The sequence below is a fragment of the Mytilus californianus genome, unplaced genomic scaffold (assembly GCF_021869535.1).
Source record: "Mytilus californianus isolate M0D057914Y unplaced genomic scaffold, xbMytCali1.0.p SCAF_35, whole genome shotgun sequence".
Lineage (NCBI taxonomy): Eukaryota > Metazoa > Mollusca > Bivalvia > Mytilida > Mytilidae > Mytilus > Mytilus californianus.
In genome coordinates, this window is record NW_026262685.1 from 1,622,592 (window position 1) to 1,644,593 (window position 22,002).

Below are 22,002 nucleotides of genomic sequence, written 5' to 3' on the forward strand. Positions count from 1 at the left end.
TGTCATTTGGTCTCTTGTCGAGAGTTGTCTCATTGGAAATCATACCACATCTTCTTATTTTTATATTTACTCCATGAATTTCCTTAATCTTCCAAATACACTTCTCGTTGCGAATTGGACATAAAAAAAATTAAGACTATATAGTACAGTAGGTGTATGAAATTGTGATATTGGGCTTAACGGTGAAAAAGATAAATTACTTTAGTGGAGATATTGGAGATTTGATATCCAATTCAATGAAATTCAAATCTATCGGAACTCGCGTGTTCCGTCATATGAGGACAACGAAATCAGAGATTTATTTTTATTTTGATTGATTTGATATCGTCAGTCTACATCAGTTGGCTTCATTTTGTTTCCAAATGGATTACTAAGTAAAACACATAAACGACTCAAATGAGACCACAGCCCAACGTCAAAAAGTACTCCATGACATCTGGAGGGAAACATAAAGGTGTCTTTACAATATGTCTCGCCAAAGCTCGGTAGGATCAAAGTCAAGAACCTCGTCAGTAGTTGTCGTATGTATTGTCTAAATGTATTTCGTTTTTTGGCTGTGCGGGATGTATAAAAACGCAGTCATGTAGGATTGGAATGGGGGCGTTTAATCAGATACCTCGTGTATAGAGAGTGCCACGCCTCCAACAGGTATAAAGGCCCTTGTAACAACTCTGAGGGGTCTGTAGATGACCTGTTGCATGGTAAATTTTCGGTCCCTATCAAACATACCCTTATTGTCCAGTGACAGTGTAAATTTCCTGCCCTCCATTAATATTCTCATTCGCCGATTCCGACCTTGCATACCGTATTCATTGTTATAATAAAATGCTCTTGTCCTGAACATGCATGAAATATTTGCCACTGAATTTAAATCAAACAACAACCAATCAATCAATCAAAGTAATGAAATACATGAAGACACGACATACGATAGCTACTGAAGAGGTTCACAAAAACGACATACGACAGCTACTGAAGAGGCTCACAAAAACGACATACGACAGCTACTGAAGAGGCTTACAAAAATGTTCTACTGTCGACTCGCCATCATGAGTTTATTGATCGTTATAGCTCAATTACCCTACTCACTGCATGGGGACATTTATAAACTCCGCTACAGATCCCACGTGTACACTACCAGTACGTCAATCTGTGTTCTCATGTTACTGGTTTAAACACAACAGGATGTGATATGTGGTGCATGCATGGCAGGAGATATTCACTGTACACAGATATACAAAGTGTTATATTTTTATTTGAATAGATGTAGTTTACAGAAGCTGTTGAAAATTCATTAAAACGTTAACCCATAGGCTTATAACATTTTTAGAGATGAGTAAAATACTAGATAGTACGTGCAGTTGGGCACAGAAATAAGACTAAAGTATAGTTATAATCATATTAAAGAGATCCTGTTTATTTTTCAAAATATATTGCACAAGACAATTGCTTCGTGAATTCGAAACAAAAAGCATAAATCTATCTATATATTTTATAAATATTTGTACTCAAATTTGAAACAAAATTAAGTATCAATAATTTCTGTACATGAAAATTATAATAACGATAAAGGTTATATAAATGTAATTCACAGTTCACTTTTCTGCACTGTTAGTATCAGGCCACAGATTTATAACTGTTCGAAGACTGAAATAGAAAATTAAATATATGTCAAGGGAGATCAATCTTCAAATCAGGAATGCGTTTGTACTAGTCAGGTTCATCCATGGTTTTAAGCATTCATATGAAACAGAATTAAATCAATCTGCGTAAGAAATTTGCAACGTATTTCTGAAAACTGTAAACACAAAGATAATAGTGATATAGTGATTTGACCTAGCTCTACCTCATGAAGTACCAAGTTAATGAAGCTATATAGCTGCAAAACCAAAACCACAATACAAAGAAATGCTAAAATTGGTTAAAATAAATGGGGAATGTGTCCATGGGACACAGATGATGCCCCAGCTTGCATATAAAGTACATAACTCAAGAAGGGTAAAAGTGATGCTACCCAAATTTGTACTTGATCTGAGTTTTGTGGTAATAAGCATATGTGTATAAGTTTCATAACATTTGGTTGAGGCAAACTAAAGTTAGAGAACGGAAACGAAAAATTCAGCAATTTTTCCATTTGTAAAGGGGCATAACTCTAGAACGGTAAAAGTGACACCACCCAAATTCAAACTTGATCTGTTTTTTTGTGGTAATAAGCATTGTGTATAAGTTTCATAACATTTGGTTGAGGCAAACTAAAGTTAGAGAATGGATTTGTAAAGGGGCATAACTCTAGAACGGTAAAAGTGACACCACCCAAATTCAAACTTGATCTGTTTTCAAGCCCCCTCCCCATCCTCGGGTTAGCGGTATAGTTAGGCACACGTGTTTCTGGAATACCCTTCATTAGGTAAATAAATTACCTGTCACTGAAATAAATTAATTTGACTTACAGTTTCTGTTGATTGTGATATTCACTGTCACACTGTTAATTGTTTCTCATAATTATTATATTTAACTCAGTATGTACTTATTTGTGTAATATACTAGTACAAAACACTATTATATATGTCATATGCAAATGAAAATTAAACATGACAAACATAAGAGCCTATTTGACTGTGTCACACTGAATAATGTGATACTATATAAATAACTAATGACATGACATTTATTTTAGTGCTGCAACAATAGTATTTCTGAAGCTACTTGTGAGGCTAAAAAAATTGGAGGCAAAAGTGTCAGTGTGTGCTGATCTTCTTTTTTAAAATGATTTTTGCGATACTTTATATCGTTCTTCTTTTTCTCTGTCTTGGACCTAAGATTACTTGTGTTATAATAATCTCAGCTTGTTCCTCTTTTTCTCTGTCTTGGACCTAAGAATACTTGTGTTATAATAATCTCAGCTTGGACTTTATGCAATGTTTTTGAAACATTTTCTATTCAAGAATTTGTGTGGTGCTCACCTTTTTCCTTCACGCATGAGGTCAAACGCCTCATTTACTCTCTCCAATGCCATTGTATGTGTAATGAATTCATCTAGCAGTATTTCCTTCTTATTGTATCCTTCTATTAACTTTGGTACATCATCCTTCCCTTTCCATTCTATAACAATTAACATAATATAACCGGTTAATAGTTTTAAAAACTATTCACTTGTCATGAATAAAATTGAGAATGGAAATGGGGAATGTGTCAAAGAGACAACAACCTGACCAAAGAGCAGAAAACAGCCCAACACTGGAAGCAAACATTTTCCTATAAAAAGACTATTTAACGATTATTAGTTTAAAAACTATTTACTGGAAGTACTTTCTGTATAATAAAACGATTATTAACTGGCTATTCGGACAAAAAACCTCATTTATTGTCCTTACAATGAAGCACTTTTGTAGAGAGAAAATCACATTCAAGATTGAAAATTTGCAAATAAAACAACTTTAATTTTGATCCTGCAATCCGTTACCCAATGTTTGATGTCATGTGTTCAAGGGACTGTTATTTTTCTTTTCGTCGCTCTTTTGGTCATGGTGTTGTTTGTCCTTTGGTTTATACTTTTTAACCACAAACCTCGACTGATTTTTTTTTTAAAGTGAATGACTTATAAAAGATTTTAATATTTGATTATGTGTCTTTGATGATATTAAGTTATTATGTATCATAGTCTATCAAAAAGATTGCTTAAACAACAATCGTCTAGCAACACAGTTTATCATATATGACAGTATTTTAATTGTAATTAAACTATGTAATTAAACGTACCTCCATAAACTGATCCCAGTATGTGTTTACCCAAAGTAAATGAAAAAGGATTTGTTGAAAATTCTTCAGCTGTGGGAGCAATTCCTAGTACAATAGTTTTGCCCCATCCTTTGTGGCATGAATCAAAAGCTGCTCTCTGAAATAATAAACATAGCAGTACATTCAACAGAGTAGAAGATTTTGCCGAAGTTTTTTTTAATCCCACATTGATTCACTGCGACGGAGTTCATGTTTGGTTTGAATTCTTTTTCAGAAAAGTATAATATGTTATGCACAGTCACAGAACATATTCGTTCGCAGTATATTGCCTTGTGAAAAGAATCTATTCAATACCAGATTTCATACTAGATATTAACTTACAAGAATACATACATTGTCTGATAGTTATTTATGACATTTACAGTCTGTCAATATAATATCGTTATAATGTTGACAAGTTAATACAAATACACATCACTAAAAAGGCATTTTAGGTATGGCCGATTTTTTCCTGGGAACAGATCACCTTAGTCATATTAAAACTGGTTTCAGTATTAGAAAATTTTGAAGTGAATTTTTAATATGCAAATTGTGATTGTTATTTCCGTAAATGTTCGTGAACGTTAGCTTCAAGTTAATTTACTGAATGTCATAAAACAGAAATAAGAAAGATCACCAATATGTTGTTTCTAGTTTGACGGATGGTGACTTGGTGATCAAAAACCATCGGTAAAAAATAAAAACCAATATATATAGCAAGTGGCATACATTGATATGTAGTTTTTACTTCAAATGTATCAAAGATTGTTGTTGGACTCACCATAGCATTAACGTTGCCAATACATTCGAATGTATAGTCAACACCACCGTTTGTCATTCCCATCAACACTTCCTGTATTGGTTTATCATAATCCTTGGGATTTATTCCTTCTGTCAAACCAAACTTTTTACCTTGAACGCAGAAAATACATAACACAAATAAAAAAAGGTTTTAGGTTTTGTTTCTCTTGTATATTTATCTCGCAATAGCATATTGTTAAATTTATTTATTAGGTCTTGGTGCTACCCATTTAGGCAATATCCTTCAAAATAAATCAGTGAAATCTAAAATATCACCTTACTTCTTAGATCAGTCTACCATTCATTTATTATACCTACAAATGTAGACCACACCAATTGCGACCAGTTTTTTCAACTACAAACTGGTGTTGCAGAATCATAATATTGACGACTTTAAGTCTAAACCATGCAATTGAGCATTCCTGTATTGCACCTTCTTTGAAAGTTCTTTGTTCATATATAATTCAACTGACCACTTTAAAACTGGTCACCTTAATATTGATGGTAAAATCGCTCTACGGAATGCGTAAGTTACAAAAAAAATTATCCAAAATCCATAAATTGGAAAAACAAATATTAAAATATTTTATGGATGCAAGACAAATGAAAACCGTGAAAAAGAAGACGCTGATTCTCCTTCCGAGTGGGGTTAGACTGTGACGTCGTTGATACAAATCGTGATAAAAAAAACCTTAATGGAGCTATATGAACACTCGTATCAAATACATTTTCAAAGACCCAAATGTTGCTAAGCACTTGTCCTACCTACTTGACAAGAATGATGTTGTTCTCGCATACAATGCCTCGAACAATATCGTTTCTGCTTTTTGTTCTCGCAGACAAAGCCTCGAACAATATCGTTTTGGTTTTAAACATAATGTATTAAAGTATTAATCAAAGAATTCGGTGTTGACAATTCACTTGGAAACCCAAAGTACTTAAAAAAGAGGATATCATAAGCCATCATAAATCGGATATATGTTCCTTTGGAATTTCAACCAAAGATGAAGAACTTGATATTTCTTCAGTCTACTTCATGACCAAATTACATAATGTGTCCTTGCAGACAACGTTATTTAACTGCTCTGACATCATATGCTCGACGAAACCTCTTTCCTAATTATTAACATTCATTTTATCAGCAAGCAAAAACAGCCATCAGAGTTACTGTGAAATTACCTACTCTATGGGTGGTGTGCACCAGATGTGGATATTAAAAAAAGTCATACAAGATTTGTTTTTTTAAACAAACATCATATCGGACATCTAGGTTTTCTAACAATTTAAACATATGCCTTTACTCTCTTTTATATAACAAACAATGTGCAGGGTATTTCATATAAATAACACTATTCTTGTTAACCTGAAAAACATTCAAATTTCAAACCAGATTTAAATTTAAACACAGTAGTGATTTTTCAATGACTTCGCATCCCCTTATAACGCAGCATAACTATTTTGACCAAAAAATTTTTACATTCGATCCCCCCCCCCCAAAAAAATAAATAAAAAATCGCTGTGAATGACACGACAGTTAAGGCGTTTGTTTACTTCTTTTTTAAACTTTCATCTATATGTTTATGAATTTTGCTCAGTATTTCAAAACACTTTAGGAAAAGAGACATAAAACTGAAGCAAATATTCTGATTTCGGTAATTTTATGATTTCAAATCCATGGATTGCTGTTATTTCCGTGTTTTTTTTAAATGTTTTATTTTGTATTTATTTCTTGCACTGCTTTATGATAAGAATCTAATTTTAGGTTATCCATACATCTTACATTGTTTATGCATCTAAAAATTCTTACTTAAGCAACCCGTTTTAAATTGAAAAAAGACAAATTAAAACATACACACCTAATTCGAACTTTTCCGGGTTGATATCAACTCCTATAATACGTGAAGCTCCAGCCTTCTTACATCCCATTACTGCAGATAAACCAATTGGTCCGAGTCCCCATACTGCACACGTAGAACCTGACTCTACCTTAAAAAGCAATCAGTAGAATATTTTTGTCAGCTGTTTGATAGACCTATGTTTACTTACAAACCAAAAAGGCCCGGATACTTATAATGTACTTCGAACATTAGGGTGCAGATAAACAAACACTATTAGCTTTGTTGATCGACGAAGCGTAAATGGCAAAAAAACCATCATAGAACGTATATGGTAACATTTACACAATCTGTCTTGTTATCCATTTTATCCAATTTGTCCCCTTATACTTTAAATATAAAAGCAGACAAGAATAAATAAAAAGGGGGATGCTATTACGAAAAAAAGAATTAGATTAATGAGTCGAAGAAAAACAGGTATCTCCATGGCATAAGGAAAGCACTCAAATAACATCCATATATGAAACATGAAAACACTACAAGTATTGGAATTAAATACAAAACATAATTTAAGCAACAGGACTCAATCTAAAATTGGGGGTAATATCGGTAGTGAAACATAATTCAGCATCTTCTGCTTCACTTGTGGTACACTAAATCTTTCATTTTTTGTAAGTTATTTACATATTCCTTGCCTCATTTAAGGTAGCACAATACAAAGATGTTTTCCCTCCAATCAGACGACTGAAACACTGATTAACGTGCCTAAATCATTACTTCCTGCTAGATTTCAAAACGTGCAAATGATATTGCTATGCAATTTAAAAGCATTTATTGTATATTGTCTAATCCTACATAATCACTATTATGAAAGCATACATTTTTTCATGAATTATAGACAAATTAGTATGTGTAAGAAGATTGAGACATGTACATCATTTTACACCAATATGGAATATGTCCTGATGCATACATATACCCCCTACATGACATGAAGGTCTGGATGTGGCGTCCTTCAATTCTGTATTCTTTTATTTATTTATGTACTTTTTAAGCCATTTTTCTCTATTCTTTATATTTTAGCACCTCATTATTCTCTATTCTTTATTTAATTGGCCCTTTATCTGTAGTATTGGCCCATTATTCTCTCTTCTGTAAACCCCATCCAGATCCTCTTACATGGTTATCAACCAAGAAAGGCGATGCTGTATGATAGCCTTGGCCACTGACCAAACTTACCTTAGCTGTGTTTAGTGCGGCCCCATAACCTGTAGCTATTCCACATCCAAGCAAACAAACTTTTTCCAAAGGGGCAGTATTGTCAATCTAAAATCGACAAAAGTAGCATGTGAAATCTTAAAATTGCTTTATGGAAGCTAATTATCTGTTCGGATAACAACGCATGTCCCATGAAATAGAGTCGGCATTGAAAGCGCGTTTTATTTAATTTACAACAGGAATATCGAAATCGAAGATTGTTCAAAATTTAAACAACAGGAATACGGATACAACAATATGGTTTTGAACTTTACAAAAGAAATACAGATATCATAGATTGGTCAAAACTTTTATAACAAGATATCACAAAAGGGATACAATTACAAATGTTGGTCAAAACTTAAAAACAGCGAAACAGATGTCATAGATTGATCCAAACTTTGGCATCCGGGATACAAATATCATAGATTGGTCCAAACTTTTACATCCGGGATACAAATATTATAAATTAGTCAAAACTTTACCAACAGGGATACAGATATCATAGGTTGTTCACAACTTTTACTTAACGGAAACAGATATCATACATTGATCAAAATTTTACAACAGGGATACAGATATCATAGGTTGTTCACAACTTTTACTTAACGGAAACAGATATCATACATTGATCAAAATTTTACAACAGGGATACAGAAATCATAGGTTGTTCACAACTTTTACTTAACGGAAACAGATATCATACATTGATCAAAATTTTACAACAGAGATACAGATATCATAGGTTGTTCAAAACTTTTACTTAACGGAAACAGATATCATACATTGATCAAAATTTTACAACAGGGATACAGATATCATAGGTTGTTCAAAACTTTTACCTAACGGAAACAGATATCATACATTGATCAAAATTTTACAACAGGGATACAGATATCATAGGTTGTTCAAAACTTTTACTTAACAAAAACAGATATCATACATTGATCAAAATTTTACAACAGGGATACAGATATCGTAGGTTGTTCAAAACTTTTACTTAACGGAAACAGATATCAAACATTGATCAACATTTTACAACAGGGATACAGATATCATAGTTTGTTCAAAACCTTTACTTAACGGAAACAGATATCATACATTGATCAAAACTTTACAACAGGGATACAGATATCATAGGTTGGTCAAACTTTTACTTAACGGAAACAGATATCATAGGTTGTTCAAAACTTTTACTTAACGGAAACAGATATCATAGGTTGTTCTAAACTTTTACTTAACGGAAACAGATATCATACATTGATCAAAATTTTACAACAGGGATACAGATATCATAGGTTGTTCAAAACTTTTACTTAACGGAAACAGATATCATACATTGATCAAAATTTTACAACAGGGATACAGATATCATAGGTTGTGCAAAACTTTTATTTAACGGAAACAGATATCATACATTGATCAGAATTTTACAACAGGGATACAGATATCATAGATTGTTCAAAACTTTAACTTAACGGAAACAGATATCATACATTGATCAAAATTTTACAACAGGGATACAGATATCATAGGTTGGTCAAACATTTTAAATAGGGAGTCCGAAATCATGATTAGTCAAAACTTTTACCACATGGCTTCATATATCATAGATCAGTAACAACTTTTACAAAACGGATAAAGATATCATAGATTGGTCATAACTTTTACAACATGGATACATATATCAAAGATTGGTCAAAATTTTACAAAACGGATACAAATATCAAAGATTGGTAAAAATTTTACAACACGGATATAAATATCTAAGATTGGTCAAAACTTAAAAAAACTGATATAGATATCAAAGTTGGTCAAAATGTTTACAACAAGACTATAGATATCATCGATCGATTACAACCTTCACAACAGTGAAACATTGATCATAGATCGATCAAAACTGTTATAACAGAGAGACAATGTCATAGATCGGTCAAAATATTAACAACAGGGAAACAGATATCATAGATTGGTCATCTGTTTTACAAAACGAATATAGATATCATGGATTGGTTAAAACGTTTTCAAAAGAGGGACAGATATCATAGTTCGTAAAACTTTTACAACAGGGATACAGATATCATAAGTTGTTCAAAATTTTACAACAAGGAGACAGATATTATAGATTGCACAATTTTTTTCCAAAAGGGAAACATATATCATTGATTGGTCATAACTTTTTCAAAACAGATATAGATATTATAGGTTGGTCAAAACTTTCACAAGAGCGATAAAGCTATTATAGATTGGTCAAAACTTTAACAACAGGGATACAGATATCACAGGTTAATCAAAACTTTTACCAAAGGAAGACAGATAGATATCATCGATTGTTCAAAACTTTTGCACTAGGGAGATGGATATCCCAGATCAGTCAAAACTTTTACACTAGGGAGACAGATATCATAGATTGGTCAAAACATATACAAAACGGATACAGATATCATAGATCGTTCAACACTTTTACACTAGGAAGACAGATGTCATAGATTGGTCAAAACGTTTACAAAACGGATATAGATATCATAGATCGGTCAAAACTTTAACACTAGAAAGACAGATATCATAGATTGGTCAAAACGGACTCGGACTTCTCTTATACTGAGTTTTACTGTGCGTACCGTTGTGCGTTTGTTTTTTCTACATTGGCTAGAGGTATAGGGGGAGGGTTGAGATCTCAAAAAACATGTTTAACCCCACCGCATTTTTGCGCCTGTCCCAAGTCAGGAGCCTCTGGCCTTTGTTAGTCTTGTATCATTTTTAATTTTAGTTTCCTGTGTATAATTTGGAGTTTAGTATGACGTCCATTATCACTGAACTAGTATACATATTTGTTTTGGGGCCAGCTGAAGGACGCCTCCGGGTGCGGGAGTTTCTCGCTGCATTGAAGACCCATTGGTGGCCTTCGGCTGTTGTCTGCTCTATGGTAGGGTTGTCGTCTCTTTGACACATTCCCCATTTCCATTCTCAATTTTATTTAACATATTTTGATATAAGTGTAGGGAGTCATTGTGACATTATGATTCCACCTAAAGGATTTAATGAAAACTGGTATTTGCAATTCTAAGTTTGATATTTTGATAGACACTTTTCGATTACTAGTATTGAATATTGTATCTTGAATCTAAATATCTTTCCAGTTATTTGTGTTGTTGGTTTGCTGTCTCATTGATGTATATTCCACATTCCTTTTATTCATATTTAAGTGTATGTAATTTCTATAAAACGCTGTCAGTTATTTCACCAGTTTTAAGTAAATTGTTAAGTTATGAATACGTGTAATACATAAGGAATACGATATATGATCTTAATCTGTATTCATACCCATGGTATATAACATTTAAAATGTACATGTTTAGTGGCAACCTATATGTCCATTGCATTTGATATAATATACGCCAGGATCGAGTTTCACAAAAAATCTTACGCCTAATGTTAATCGTAAGTATACTGAATTGTGTAAGACTTACGATAAATTTTAGTCGTAAGTTTCTTTGTGAAACTCATTCCATACCTATAATAATTCACTGTATCTTCTAAAAGCTTTATTAAGAAATATTTCAAATGGTTGGAAGCAATACTATGATCAATATTTCAAATAATTTTTTTTTTTTTTTTTTGTATTCGGGGACAAACAGGAATCATCTGATACATACTGTCCCGGCCAACATATTTGTCATGAACACAACTATACTGTATAGCTCTTTATTACCACTGAGATTTACTTGTCCTACAGCCGTTTAAGAAGGCAAATGGAAGGATAAACTGGTTTTCAAATGTTGTCCCTGTATCAGGCCAGGATATCTTGACAATGTGTTTTTCGTTGTTGTCTATATTTGTTTGAACGTCTTTTTTTCTAGGAGGAGTTGGATTTTTTTTATACTGACCAATATCTTTGTGGATTCCTGTTTTGTCAATTAGATATTTTAGCATATATACCTTACAAACACACATGTGTGGCAGTACAACATACTGACTGAAAGCACTACAAGCCATGAAGTGATAGACTGGTTTCCCGTCACAAGTAAAACGAGGGGTACCATCAGTCATTAATCCGAATGCATGGGTTTTTCTGGGGGGACAAAATGACGTATGTACATGTATGATTAACAGGAAGAATCATCGTTTGAAAGTTAACACAATTGTTTACTGTTGCGTTCTGTCATAAAGGAAGACCTGTCATCTAAATACTAATATCATTTAATAAAGGGTACATTGTATCCTATTTAGTAGGGTCAATAAGTAGGACAGTGATTCTGATTCTATTTCTAAGAATATCTTTTTACACATATTTAAACATTTATCATACATCTTTTATATGTTATTCTCCGTAATAGGTAAATTCATTTAGAATGATTGAATGCTAAAAGTAATGCAAACGCGAAATGCAACAACTATATAGTACGATGACGTTTATGCAAAATTATCAACTGAATAAGAAGAAGAAAAGACAAGTAAATGGAAAAAATCGAAACCAGAATGGCAACGAGCGAAAATAAAAAGAAGAACAATACGATTGATTGATTGTTGGTTGCTCAATGTCCAGTGGCAAATATTTCATGCATGTTCAGGACGAGTGGAACAATACGAAATTTCATTAAAAAGCGTGAAACAAAAAGTCTTTCCCCATGTCATTGTTGGTGCAGGAGTCTCAAGAAAAATTGAATATGTATAACGGATCATCTTACCCTAGAAATTCTTCACATATGTTTGTCTTTCCACTCTTACAACTTCTGCATGCATTACACTGCGGCATATAAAGAGGTATTACATGATCTCCTGCAATGTATTTTAACATAGGAATCATGCATAATTGTTTTCAATTCTACATGTATTTGTATGCGCCACCTACAATAATAGAATGAGAGCGCTATGTTATTATAGTTTCTGGTATGTGCGTCCGTTCAGTCGTTAATCCGGTATGAGTTTCAAGATTTCGGTATAGGAAGTTGACCATGAAGTTGTGATCGCACCAACATGAAACTTAGTACACATATTCATTATGATGTGAACAGTTCAAATTATATGCCAAGTTACTGTTTCAACCTCAATTACGTTCCCAGAAAATGGAAAATGGAAATGTCATTTATTATGCGATCCACCTGTGAATAGTGTCATATCATACCTCTTTTTTCTTAATCAGTTAGACTCACCCATTCATATCTTTTCTGGAATTGTTACGCTAGAAATTTCATTTATTCTAAATTACGAAACCATTCAAAGATATTGTTCGCATTTCTAAACAAGCGTAAAAAACGAATCAAACATATAATCTCCTTATATTGGCAATGCATGAACTTTGGGGCTAACTTTTTGTTTGTTTGTTTGTTTTTAGTTTTTGATATTTATTGTCGAAAACTTGGTATAGCTGAGGTATAGCTGATTAATGCATATTGCTCATTGTTACAAAGACCCGTTCCCCAAAGGCTTTTCCCGACTTTCTGCTGCTGTTTAGACTTATTTTTCCCATCACAATTTTTCAATCCCTTAATTTAATTAGATTAAGATTCTGCAAATGTTTTAACAAACATTCTAAAGAAAGTCATGAACATTTCAGTGTGACGTATGCACATTTGTGTCGTCAGATTTTTTGTTAAAAAGAGGCACACGGCTGCACGTAACCAGTCTGTATATCTCAATGTCATTGACATTATATACCTGTCGTTCACAGTGCACCTTTAACAATACTTGAAAAGTTTACTAAACAGATCTGTATCTTATCGATTTTTAAGTTGTAAGAACAATAATGAACGGACCTTTAGTGAGCAAGTTCATACCCCCAAGCACCCTCTTATTTACATGGGATATTATTACAAGTTCCCTCCCAAGATAATGGTCCCCCATTTCAGTTTTTTCTAGGTATCTAACTCAAACATTTAGATATCCAAGTTACAGCATTAATGGATGGATATCTTCAAACAAATTTTAAGAGGTTATGATAAAAAAAAATGAGGGTCATGTCATGGCGAAACGTATTGATGTAGGATTTTATTACCCTATCAAAAATAGTCTCCCATTTCAGATGTATCTGATTATCAAACTCATCAAAGGTAAATATAAGTGGAACCTTTCATTCAATTTTGAAGAGGATCAAATAAAAAATTAAGGTGCTATCCCGGCGACAATGAGCGATATGGGATATTTTATAGGTCCCTTTTCCGAAAAAGATGTCCCCAATTTTAAATTTGTCTGATTATTGAACAAATCCAAGTCGAAATTAACTTGAGACAACAAAGTGATGACGAACGGACTTACAGATGGACAGACGGGTAAAAAACATTTAAACCTCCGCGCAAGAAGTACAACTGGAAATATAACTAGTATGGTAATCTTAACGTCTTCCTAGTGATGGACTTCTGCATTTACACTTGATCCTGCTTTATTCTATTAATTAAGATTTGGTCCTGTATATTTTAGTAATTTATGCACTTTGAATTCTTCATTATCTGTTACTCCTATACCTTTCACTAACCCACGATATCTAACCTTGTATAATCGTTATGTACAGCTTACCTGCTTGAAAGTCCGTTACTCCTTCGCCTACACCACGATATCTAACCTTTTATAAACGTTATGTCCAGCTTACCTGCTTGAAAGTCCGTTACTCCTTCGCCTAACCCACGATATCTATAACCTTGTATAATCGTTATGTCCAGCTTACCTGCTTGAAAGTCCGTTACTCCTTCGCCTAACCCACGATATTTATAACCTTGTATAATCGTTATGTCCAGCTTACCTGCTTGAAAGTCCGTTACTTCTTCGCCTACACCACGATATCTAACCCTGTATAATCGTTATGTCCAGCTTACCTGCTTGAAAGTCCGTTACTCCTTCGCCTACACCACGATATCTAACCTTGTATAATCGTTATGTACAGCTTACCTGCTTGAAAGTCCGTTACTCCTTCGCCTACACCACGATATCTAACCTTGTATAATCGTTATGTACAGCTTACCTGCTTGAAAGTCCGTTACTCCTTCGCCTACACCACGATATCTAACCTTGTATAATCGTTATGTCCAGCTTACCTGCTTGAAAGTCCGTTACTCCTTCGCCTACACCACGATATCTAACCTTGTATAATCGTTATGTCCAGCTTACCTGCTTGAAAGTCCGTTACTCCTTCGCCTACACTTTCCACTATCCCCGATCCTTCATGTCCAAGAATAATAGGGAACCTTCCCCTAACAGACCCATTCAGTATACTTAGGTCACTGTGACATACTCCTGAATATAGAACCTGAAAAATGCCTCGACAATCTACATCTCATTCTGAATATTATTCAAATAAATACTTGTTTTCGAGTCTAGGATCATCTAGGTCGAGAAAACTAAAGCTTACATTACGCTGCAGGACTTTTTGTTCGACAAATTGTTTGATGACTTAGGTGGATTGATAGTTTTACAGCCAATCTCTATGAAAATGATCCTTTGTCACTGCTAGTTACTTGTTATTGTACTCAGTCTTACAGCCAATCTCCATGAAAATGATCATTAGTATGCGTCACTGCTAGTTACTTGTTATTGTACTCGGTCTTACAGCCAATCTCCATGAAAATGATCCTTTGTATGCGTCACTGCTAGGTTCTTGTTATTGTACTCAGTCTTACAGCCAATCTCTATGAAAATGATCCTTAGTATGCGTCACTGCTTGTTACTTGTTATTGTACTCAGTCTTACAGCCAATCTCTATGAAAATGATCCTTAGTATGCGTCACTGCTAGTTACTTGTTATTGTACTCAGTCTTACAGCCAATCTCTATGAAAATGGTCCTTAGTATGCGTCATTGCTAGTTACTTGTTATTGTACTCAGTCTTACAGCCATTCTCTATGAAAATGATCCTTAGTATGCGTCACTGCTAGTTACTTGTTATTGTACTCAGTCTTACAGTAAATCTCTATGAAAATGGTTCTTAGTATGCTTCACTGCTAGTTATTTGTTATTGTACTCAGTCTTACAGCCAATCTTTATGAAAATGATCCTTAGTATGCGTCACTGCTAGTTACTTGTTATTGTACTCGGTCTTACAACCAATCTCTATGAAAATGATCCTTAGTATGCGTCACTGCTAGTTACTTGTTATTGTACTCAGTCTTACAGCCAATCTGTATGAAAATGATCCTAAGTTTGCGTCACTGCTAGTTACTTGTTATTGTACTCAGTCTTACAGCCATTCTGTATGATCCTCAGTATGCGTCACTGCTAGTTACTTGTTATTGTACTCGTATGAAGCAGAACATTCATGAATTAACCTCCTTAAAGGCAAGTACGAAAACATGAAGCAAATACTTCTAACCACTGTCAGCTATATTAATGATGTTATTTTTTGTGAATATTTACATCCTATTAACCTGTGAATTTGAGAGGTCTCGTAGTTAAGGTCACTACATACGGAAAAATATCGCCGAATAAGGGTAAGGGAAGACAATAATTCAATAGCAGTACATTTATGAGGATTTTCTTAGTAGAACTTAGCCATTCAAGTATATAAAACATATTTATTTATTTTTTCAAATTTGAAGTTTTATAGGATGTGCTTATGAAATTATGTGTGATGAATGAAGTAATGATAGTAATAATCATTATCATAATAATATTAATGATAAAAATAATGAATCACAAATTACAACATTCATATCAAATACGAGGTTTACCTTTACTCTAACTTCTTTAGCTTTAGGTGGCGCCACTTCGATGGTTTCTATGGAAAGAGGTTTTCCTGATTCCCAAGCAACCGCAGCCTTACATGTAATCGACTGGAAAATTTAAACAAATTAAATTTATTTTTTGTTTTAGTCTTTGTAAAACGTTAACAGTCTAATAAAGTGTAACCAATTACGGCATTCATTAAGACAAGCAGATCATGTTGAGTAAAACTACCGGAAGGACTGAATGACCGCGCGAAAGCTATTACATATCCGTCATTCAGTTTTTTTCGACTCTGGACTTTTGACATTATGTTGCAACACGAACGATAGCTTTGCTGCTGGTGTAAGATATGTTTGTTTGTTTGTTTGTTTATTTGATATTTTTTTCTTCGAGAGAACTTTAACAAAAAATAATAGATTAATTTTACTTTGGGGATTGAGAGTAATTATCTACAAAGTCATATAAAACTTTAGTGGTCAGAAATATGGAATATTTGTCATCGGTTATTTTTATTTGTAATTCCAAAAAAAAAATACAATGAAATATATCTCTTTCCGTTCAAACATTACTTTTCATTCATGATAAAATGATCTGAGCGGACTTACTAATATAACATTATGGAATGATTAATCCTAGTAGCACGATAAAATGTTTCTAGATAATTTTTCATTTAAGAATTTAATGTTTCTTTTTATAATTTTATTGGGATGTAAAAGCGTTGACCAAAGCACATTTTGTATCAAGCGCGTAAAATAAATACACTTTCCAACATCTTTTCAAAAATTCAAAAACTAAGATTTTTTTGCACTGTAAATTAATATCCCATTTCGGCTTATATCGCTAACAGATTGTTTACATGAAATGACAAAAGATGTTGAATAAGAAGCAAGAAATGTTCACTGTACTGGTACACTAGTCTTTACGGGTTCATATTGGTCATCATCTATGTTTGTTTCAGTCCTTTTACAATGGTGCTTGTTTGTATATATCTGTTGTGTTGTTTCAGTTTTACATGTCCTCATTCTGTGATCACTAAATCACCTCTCGTGTTTTGAAAAATGTGTATGCAAATATTTTCTGCAATAAATTGAAAAGGCACAGATGCTATGACTAAAAAGAAATGTGGGGTATATGTCAATGAGACAACAACCCAACAACAAAAATATTCTTTACACATCTATGTATGTTTAAGAGTTCTTGTGGAGTTCAAAAGCACATAATGTGTATTTATATATCACTGACTTGGTACATGTATGTACCTATTGATGCATTCCGTTCTAAAAATAAGTTGTGTGAAGAGCCTAAGCAGTTTATTTGCTTATAAAAAAACTGATCTTAAAATGAATTCCTGTATAACAAATTCAGGGAATGAGACACTATCTTATTAAAACCAGATGAGATATTAGTGGTAAAGGTTTAAACAGAAGCAGGAGATGTCAAGGGGCAATACAAAAATTACAAGGTCGTGTAACAGAGGAAACAAATAACAAATGAAAAGAAAATAACAGCCCACATAGCACTGCACCGAAAATTACCCTACACAACATAAACCCACAAAAGATCAGATAAAACTTGTGCACAATTTCAAATCTTTCTAATTTCAAACTCGAGTTTCACTTCCCGATAGTAAAGAGTAAAGATAAGAATGTTGCAGTACTCCGGTAGTCTATGAAACAAAACATTAAAGTCTACAGTTCAGCAGAGCATTTTACTATACTTATGATACAAACTGTTTTAAACCAGAGTCGGTGATATTAAGTCTTAAAAAAAAACAAAGCGAAAAAAAAAACAACAAATAATGACAGATTCAGATCCATATTCAATATTTCATGGCAGCAACAATTGATTTCGACAACACTAATAATGTACGTTCATTCAGGAAATTCATGCAAAGGTTCCATAAATGATCCTTTAATTCTAGGTCAATCAAAAATTAAACATTATAATCAAATTAAAACAGTGAGATATAAATACATGGAATAATTGAGAAAGAATAACGATGTGAAATTCACACCAGTGCAACATCAACAAGTGTTCAGCCCCATTTTTCATTAATCTTAATATAAAAAGACCCAACCAATCATAATGGCAGTATCGTCGTAATGTTTTCCTTATTTCCATGGGATTTGAAGACCGAATCCAGGGGAGGATCCAGTCATTTTTTAAAAGGGGGTTCCAACCATATGTCCCAATTCAAAAGTATTGATCGTCAAAAAAAAGGAGTCCATCTCCCGGACACCCCCCCCCCCCCCCCCCCCTTTTGGATCCGACACTACCGAATAAAATTACTGTGATTTGAACCGTATAAAATTACTGTGATTTGAGCCGTGATAATTATTAATCTAAACTGAAATATAAGAGACAGAACAAATACTTCTTATATTTGTATCATGCTGAAGCTACTTAGACTGAAATCAAAATGTAAGTGCTTGTTCTTTCATTCTATTAAATAGCAAATAATTTGAAAATATTTTTTAATCAACTCTAGCGAAACTGTACTGATCTTTAACGGTGCAAAAAGTCTTGCTGTTGGCTACAATACCAAGCAAATATTAAAGTGGAAAGTCACTAAAATCAGTTTCCCACGAGACAAAATCGGACAGTTGACAAAATTCTACTGGCTATATTTTTTATTTATGAAAAAGTTGTTTTACTTCTTTTCTTAACATGTTAACTGACTATATTTGTTTTCCTGATTATATACTTTATAGTATTGCCCAGTGCTTCTGTTTAAATAAAGTTCTGGTCAGGGTTATATTAATGTGTCAGCATTTGTTTAGTTGTAAAAACAATTTCCAAGTGTTACACCCCAGTTCTATTGTTATACTTCATAGTTTCTATTTCTGAAACATGTGTAAATTGAATAGATCTATTGTTACGAATAACAAAGGATTTTGACCACAGGGTGTGACGAGCGGGGTTTCTGGAAACCCCTGCTTCTACATCCCGCAAACAAAGTCCATTGTTATTCGTAACAATAGAAATTGATTATTTTTCAAATAGCATGAACATAAGAAATTACTAATAGTGTTCACTACAAATTGTTTCAAGATATTAAAAAAACACATTTTAGGAAATTCCAATAGCGAAAAAAAAATTAAGCATCTATTTTGAATACAAAAATAATCCTTTAAATACTCCTTTGCTTGAGTGTAATTTTTTTTTATCCCAGTCATATGTCTCTATTCTAAAGCATTGGTCTTTTAAAAAAATGGGGATTCTAACTCCCGGGTACCCCCCCCCCCCCCCTCCCGGTTACCCATTGGCCGATCTGGGGGTGGGGGTTCCGCGGTTTAGACCCGACTTTTATTTAAAAGATCAATGCATTTGAATGGTTGGACCCCTCCCCCTTTTTTCTCTTGAGTTGGGAACCCCCAGCTGGATCAGCCCCTGTTTGCCCCCAAAAAGGGAGTTCCTAAATATTAAATCTTTACCTTTGTATGTTGAGCGTGTCTGATAGTCGGGTCACACCTATTCCTTAGTATGTCCGAACATGAATGTTTGTTTATTCTCGAGAAGAAGGGGGGGGAGGTTATAAAACCGTAAGATATAAAATACAGTTATGATTACCTTTATTACACTGATACAGGTAAGTAATTTGGGTTATAATATTGCCTTTATCTTAAGTCTCTTCTACCAAATCCAACGCTTGCCACACAATGTCGTCCGTCTTATACTCGTCCATATTGACAACTGCATACAAGGAGCATGATGTATTTTTTGTTTGTAATAAGAATACACGAAACAGTCAACTTTGACCTGCTGATCCATATTAGCACAGGATTTAACGGGAATATGCAAAACAACTTTGACATTTGTTAAATATACTCACTTGTCAAAGTCTGAACGAATATAACCAAAGAAAGGTTACTAGTGGGGTTTCATGTAATAAAAAAAAATATCTTATAAATCATGGTTTGATATTGTCAATAAACATGCTATCGTTTTTTTTTTTTATTTAATAATCAATGTTAACAAATATAGGGTTTAGAATGGGGTGTAAGTTAGTTATACACCTCGGGATACGGCGTGTCTGGATAAGAAACCCCTCCTGCCTCCCGCCGACTGGGTTTCTTATCCAGACACACCTATCCCTCGGTGTATAACTATTACATAATCCATTTAGAACTTCACCTCCGGCAAATTTCAGGTGATCGGAGGACAATAAATTACGTAATCGCACACCTGTGAATCCACAGTCACAACTATAAGGGATTAATTACCGGAGAATTGGACTTGGACATAATTTCACTGTGTAATTAAGAAGCAAACTTTAGCGAAGAAATGAAGTACAGAAATGTTTCTTGTATTATATAATCAGATTTTAATTTTAAAATTAATAGAAATGCTGAAAAGCAGAAAATATTTTTACTCAATAAATACATACGATTTCTAGTAGCTTTTTAGAAAAGAAATTATTTGATCTGAGATAAGTTTTCCGATTGTTTTTCTTGGTTATATAGCTATCGGTGGTTATTCGTCCCCGATTTTTAGAGTAATTCTTGGCGAGATTCTCGTTCCGGGCCGCGTTATTTAACGTGATTTCACGGCGTTGCCAATCTCTGTGTATATATATGTCTCTGATATAGCCAGTGTATGAAATGTTTTATGGCTATTCATGTCGTTCGGTTGTTGTCTTGTGGCGCATAAGCCACATTTCCATTTATTCATATAAAAATTGCGGACACAATTATTTTAAACCCAAATCTTACCTTTCCTACTGTGTCGTCCATTGTACTGATATGCTTGTGATAAATGACGCCCCACATATAACCTCCTTGTAAGTAGGTTATGATAAATTTAGATTGACCAGGTAAAACCGAGAACAGTGATGTCGTTGTGTTTTATTTGCTGAATGTAAGCAAAATGGATGAGACACAGGCAGGAAACTCGTCAAAGATACCAGACTTATGATTTTGTACGCCAGACATGCGTTTCGTCTACAAAAGACTCATCAGTGATGCTCGAATCAAAAAAATTAAAAGGCCAAATAAAACACGAAAACATTCCGAAAGATATTGCCAAATTCAACTAAGGTAATCTATTCCTGGGGTAGAAAATCAAACTTATGAAGTTTTCTCTATAATACAATATGAGTATATATAATAATGATATGCATGTAAAACGATGAAATTTATTCGAAATTATATTACGAACTAAGAGGAAGAAAAGATTGAAAAATCATTTTGTTCAGCTGTGATGATGTCTTTGACTTAGGTTTTCATGTTGATGATGGTCCGTGCCAGTATCAATAACACTTATGAAGATACTAGAAATATGATAAAATCAAGAACATGTTTGAAAATTGGAAGAATTTGTTCATTCGAAAGTTCAAAGTTTCCGCAAGTTAACAGTTAGATATCTCAAACAAAGTATTCGGTAAGCCAATTAAGATTGTTGAGTCAAGTTTCTCTACACGTAATGTGTTTTGGGCAAACGAAAAAGAAATGATGAACATCCTCAATATCAGATTGACACTGACAGGAAGGATCCAGTATACTGTATACCATCATAAGTATGGAAGATTGTTCCTATACACCACCTCTCGACAGTAGTATTTAAGAAAATTTCGAGATAAAAACAGGGTATTCCTTTAATATTTTGTACATAGAAAGTTGTTACCAGTATCTTTTAGGGATATGTATGGGGCAATAGATATTGATTATAAATACCTTAATAAT

The 22,002-nt window shown here is 33.5% G+C and overlaps 1 protein-coding gene across 1 annotated transcript; it reads right to left on the minus strand.

Annotated features, from left to right (window-relative positions):
• Positions 1 to 1,390: 1,390 nt before the first annotated feature.
• On the minus strand, positions 1,391 to 21,100 carry LOC127736702 (alcohol dehydrogenase class-3-like). The gene is made up of 11 exons (XM_052247285.1): positions 21,034 to 21,100; positions 16,327 to 16,428; positions 14,772 to 14,910; positions 12,359 to 12,449; positions 11,610 to 11,742; positions 7,653 to 7,739; positions 6,435 to 6,564; positions 4,559 to 4,689; positions 3,760 to 3,895; positions 2,964 to 3,102; positions 1,391 to 1,647 (listed from the first exon to the last, which is right to left on the minus strand). The coding sequence occupies exons 1-11, from the start codon at positions 21,088 to 21,090 to the stop codon at positions 1,596 to 1,598; spliced, it is 1,197 nt and encodes a 398-aa protein (XP_052103245.1). The 5' UTR covers positions 21,091 to 21,100; the 3' UTR covers positions 1,391 to 1,595.
• Between the last annotated feature and the right edge of the window lie 902 nt (positions 21,101 to 22,002).

Bases quoted from the DNA above. Each gene is read 5' to 3' on its own strand.
- LOC127736702 (XM_052247285.1), bottom strand. From the start codon at position 21,090: ATGTGGGGCGTCATTTATCACAAGCATATCAGTACAATGGACGACACA. The intron at 14,911-16,326 runs GTAAACCTCGTA...GGCATTTTTCAG, and splicing joins CTAAAGAAGTTAGAGTAAAG to GTTCTATATTCAGGAGTATG. The intron at 3,103-3,759 runs GTACGTTTAATT...TAATTGTTATAG, and splicing joins ACTGGGATCAGTTTATGGAG to AATGGAAAGGGAAGGATGAT.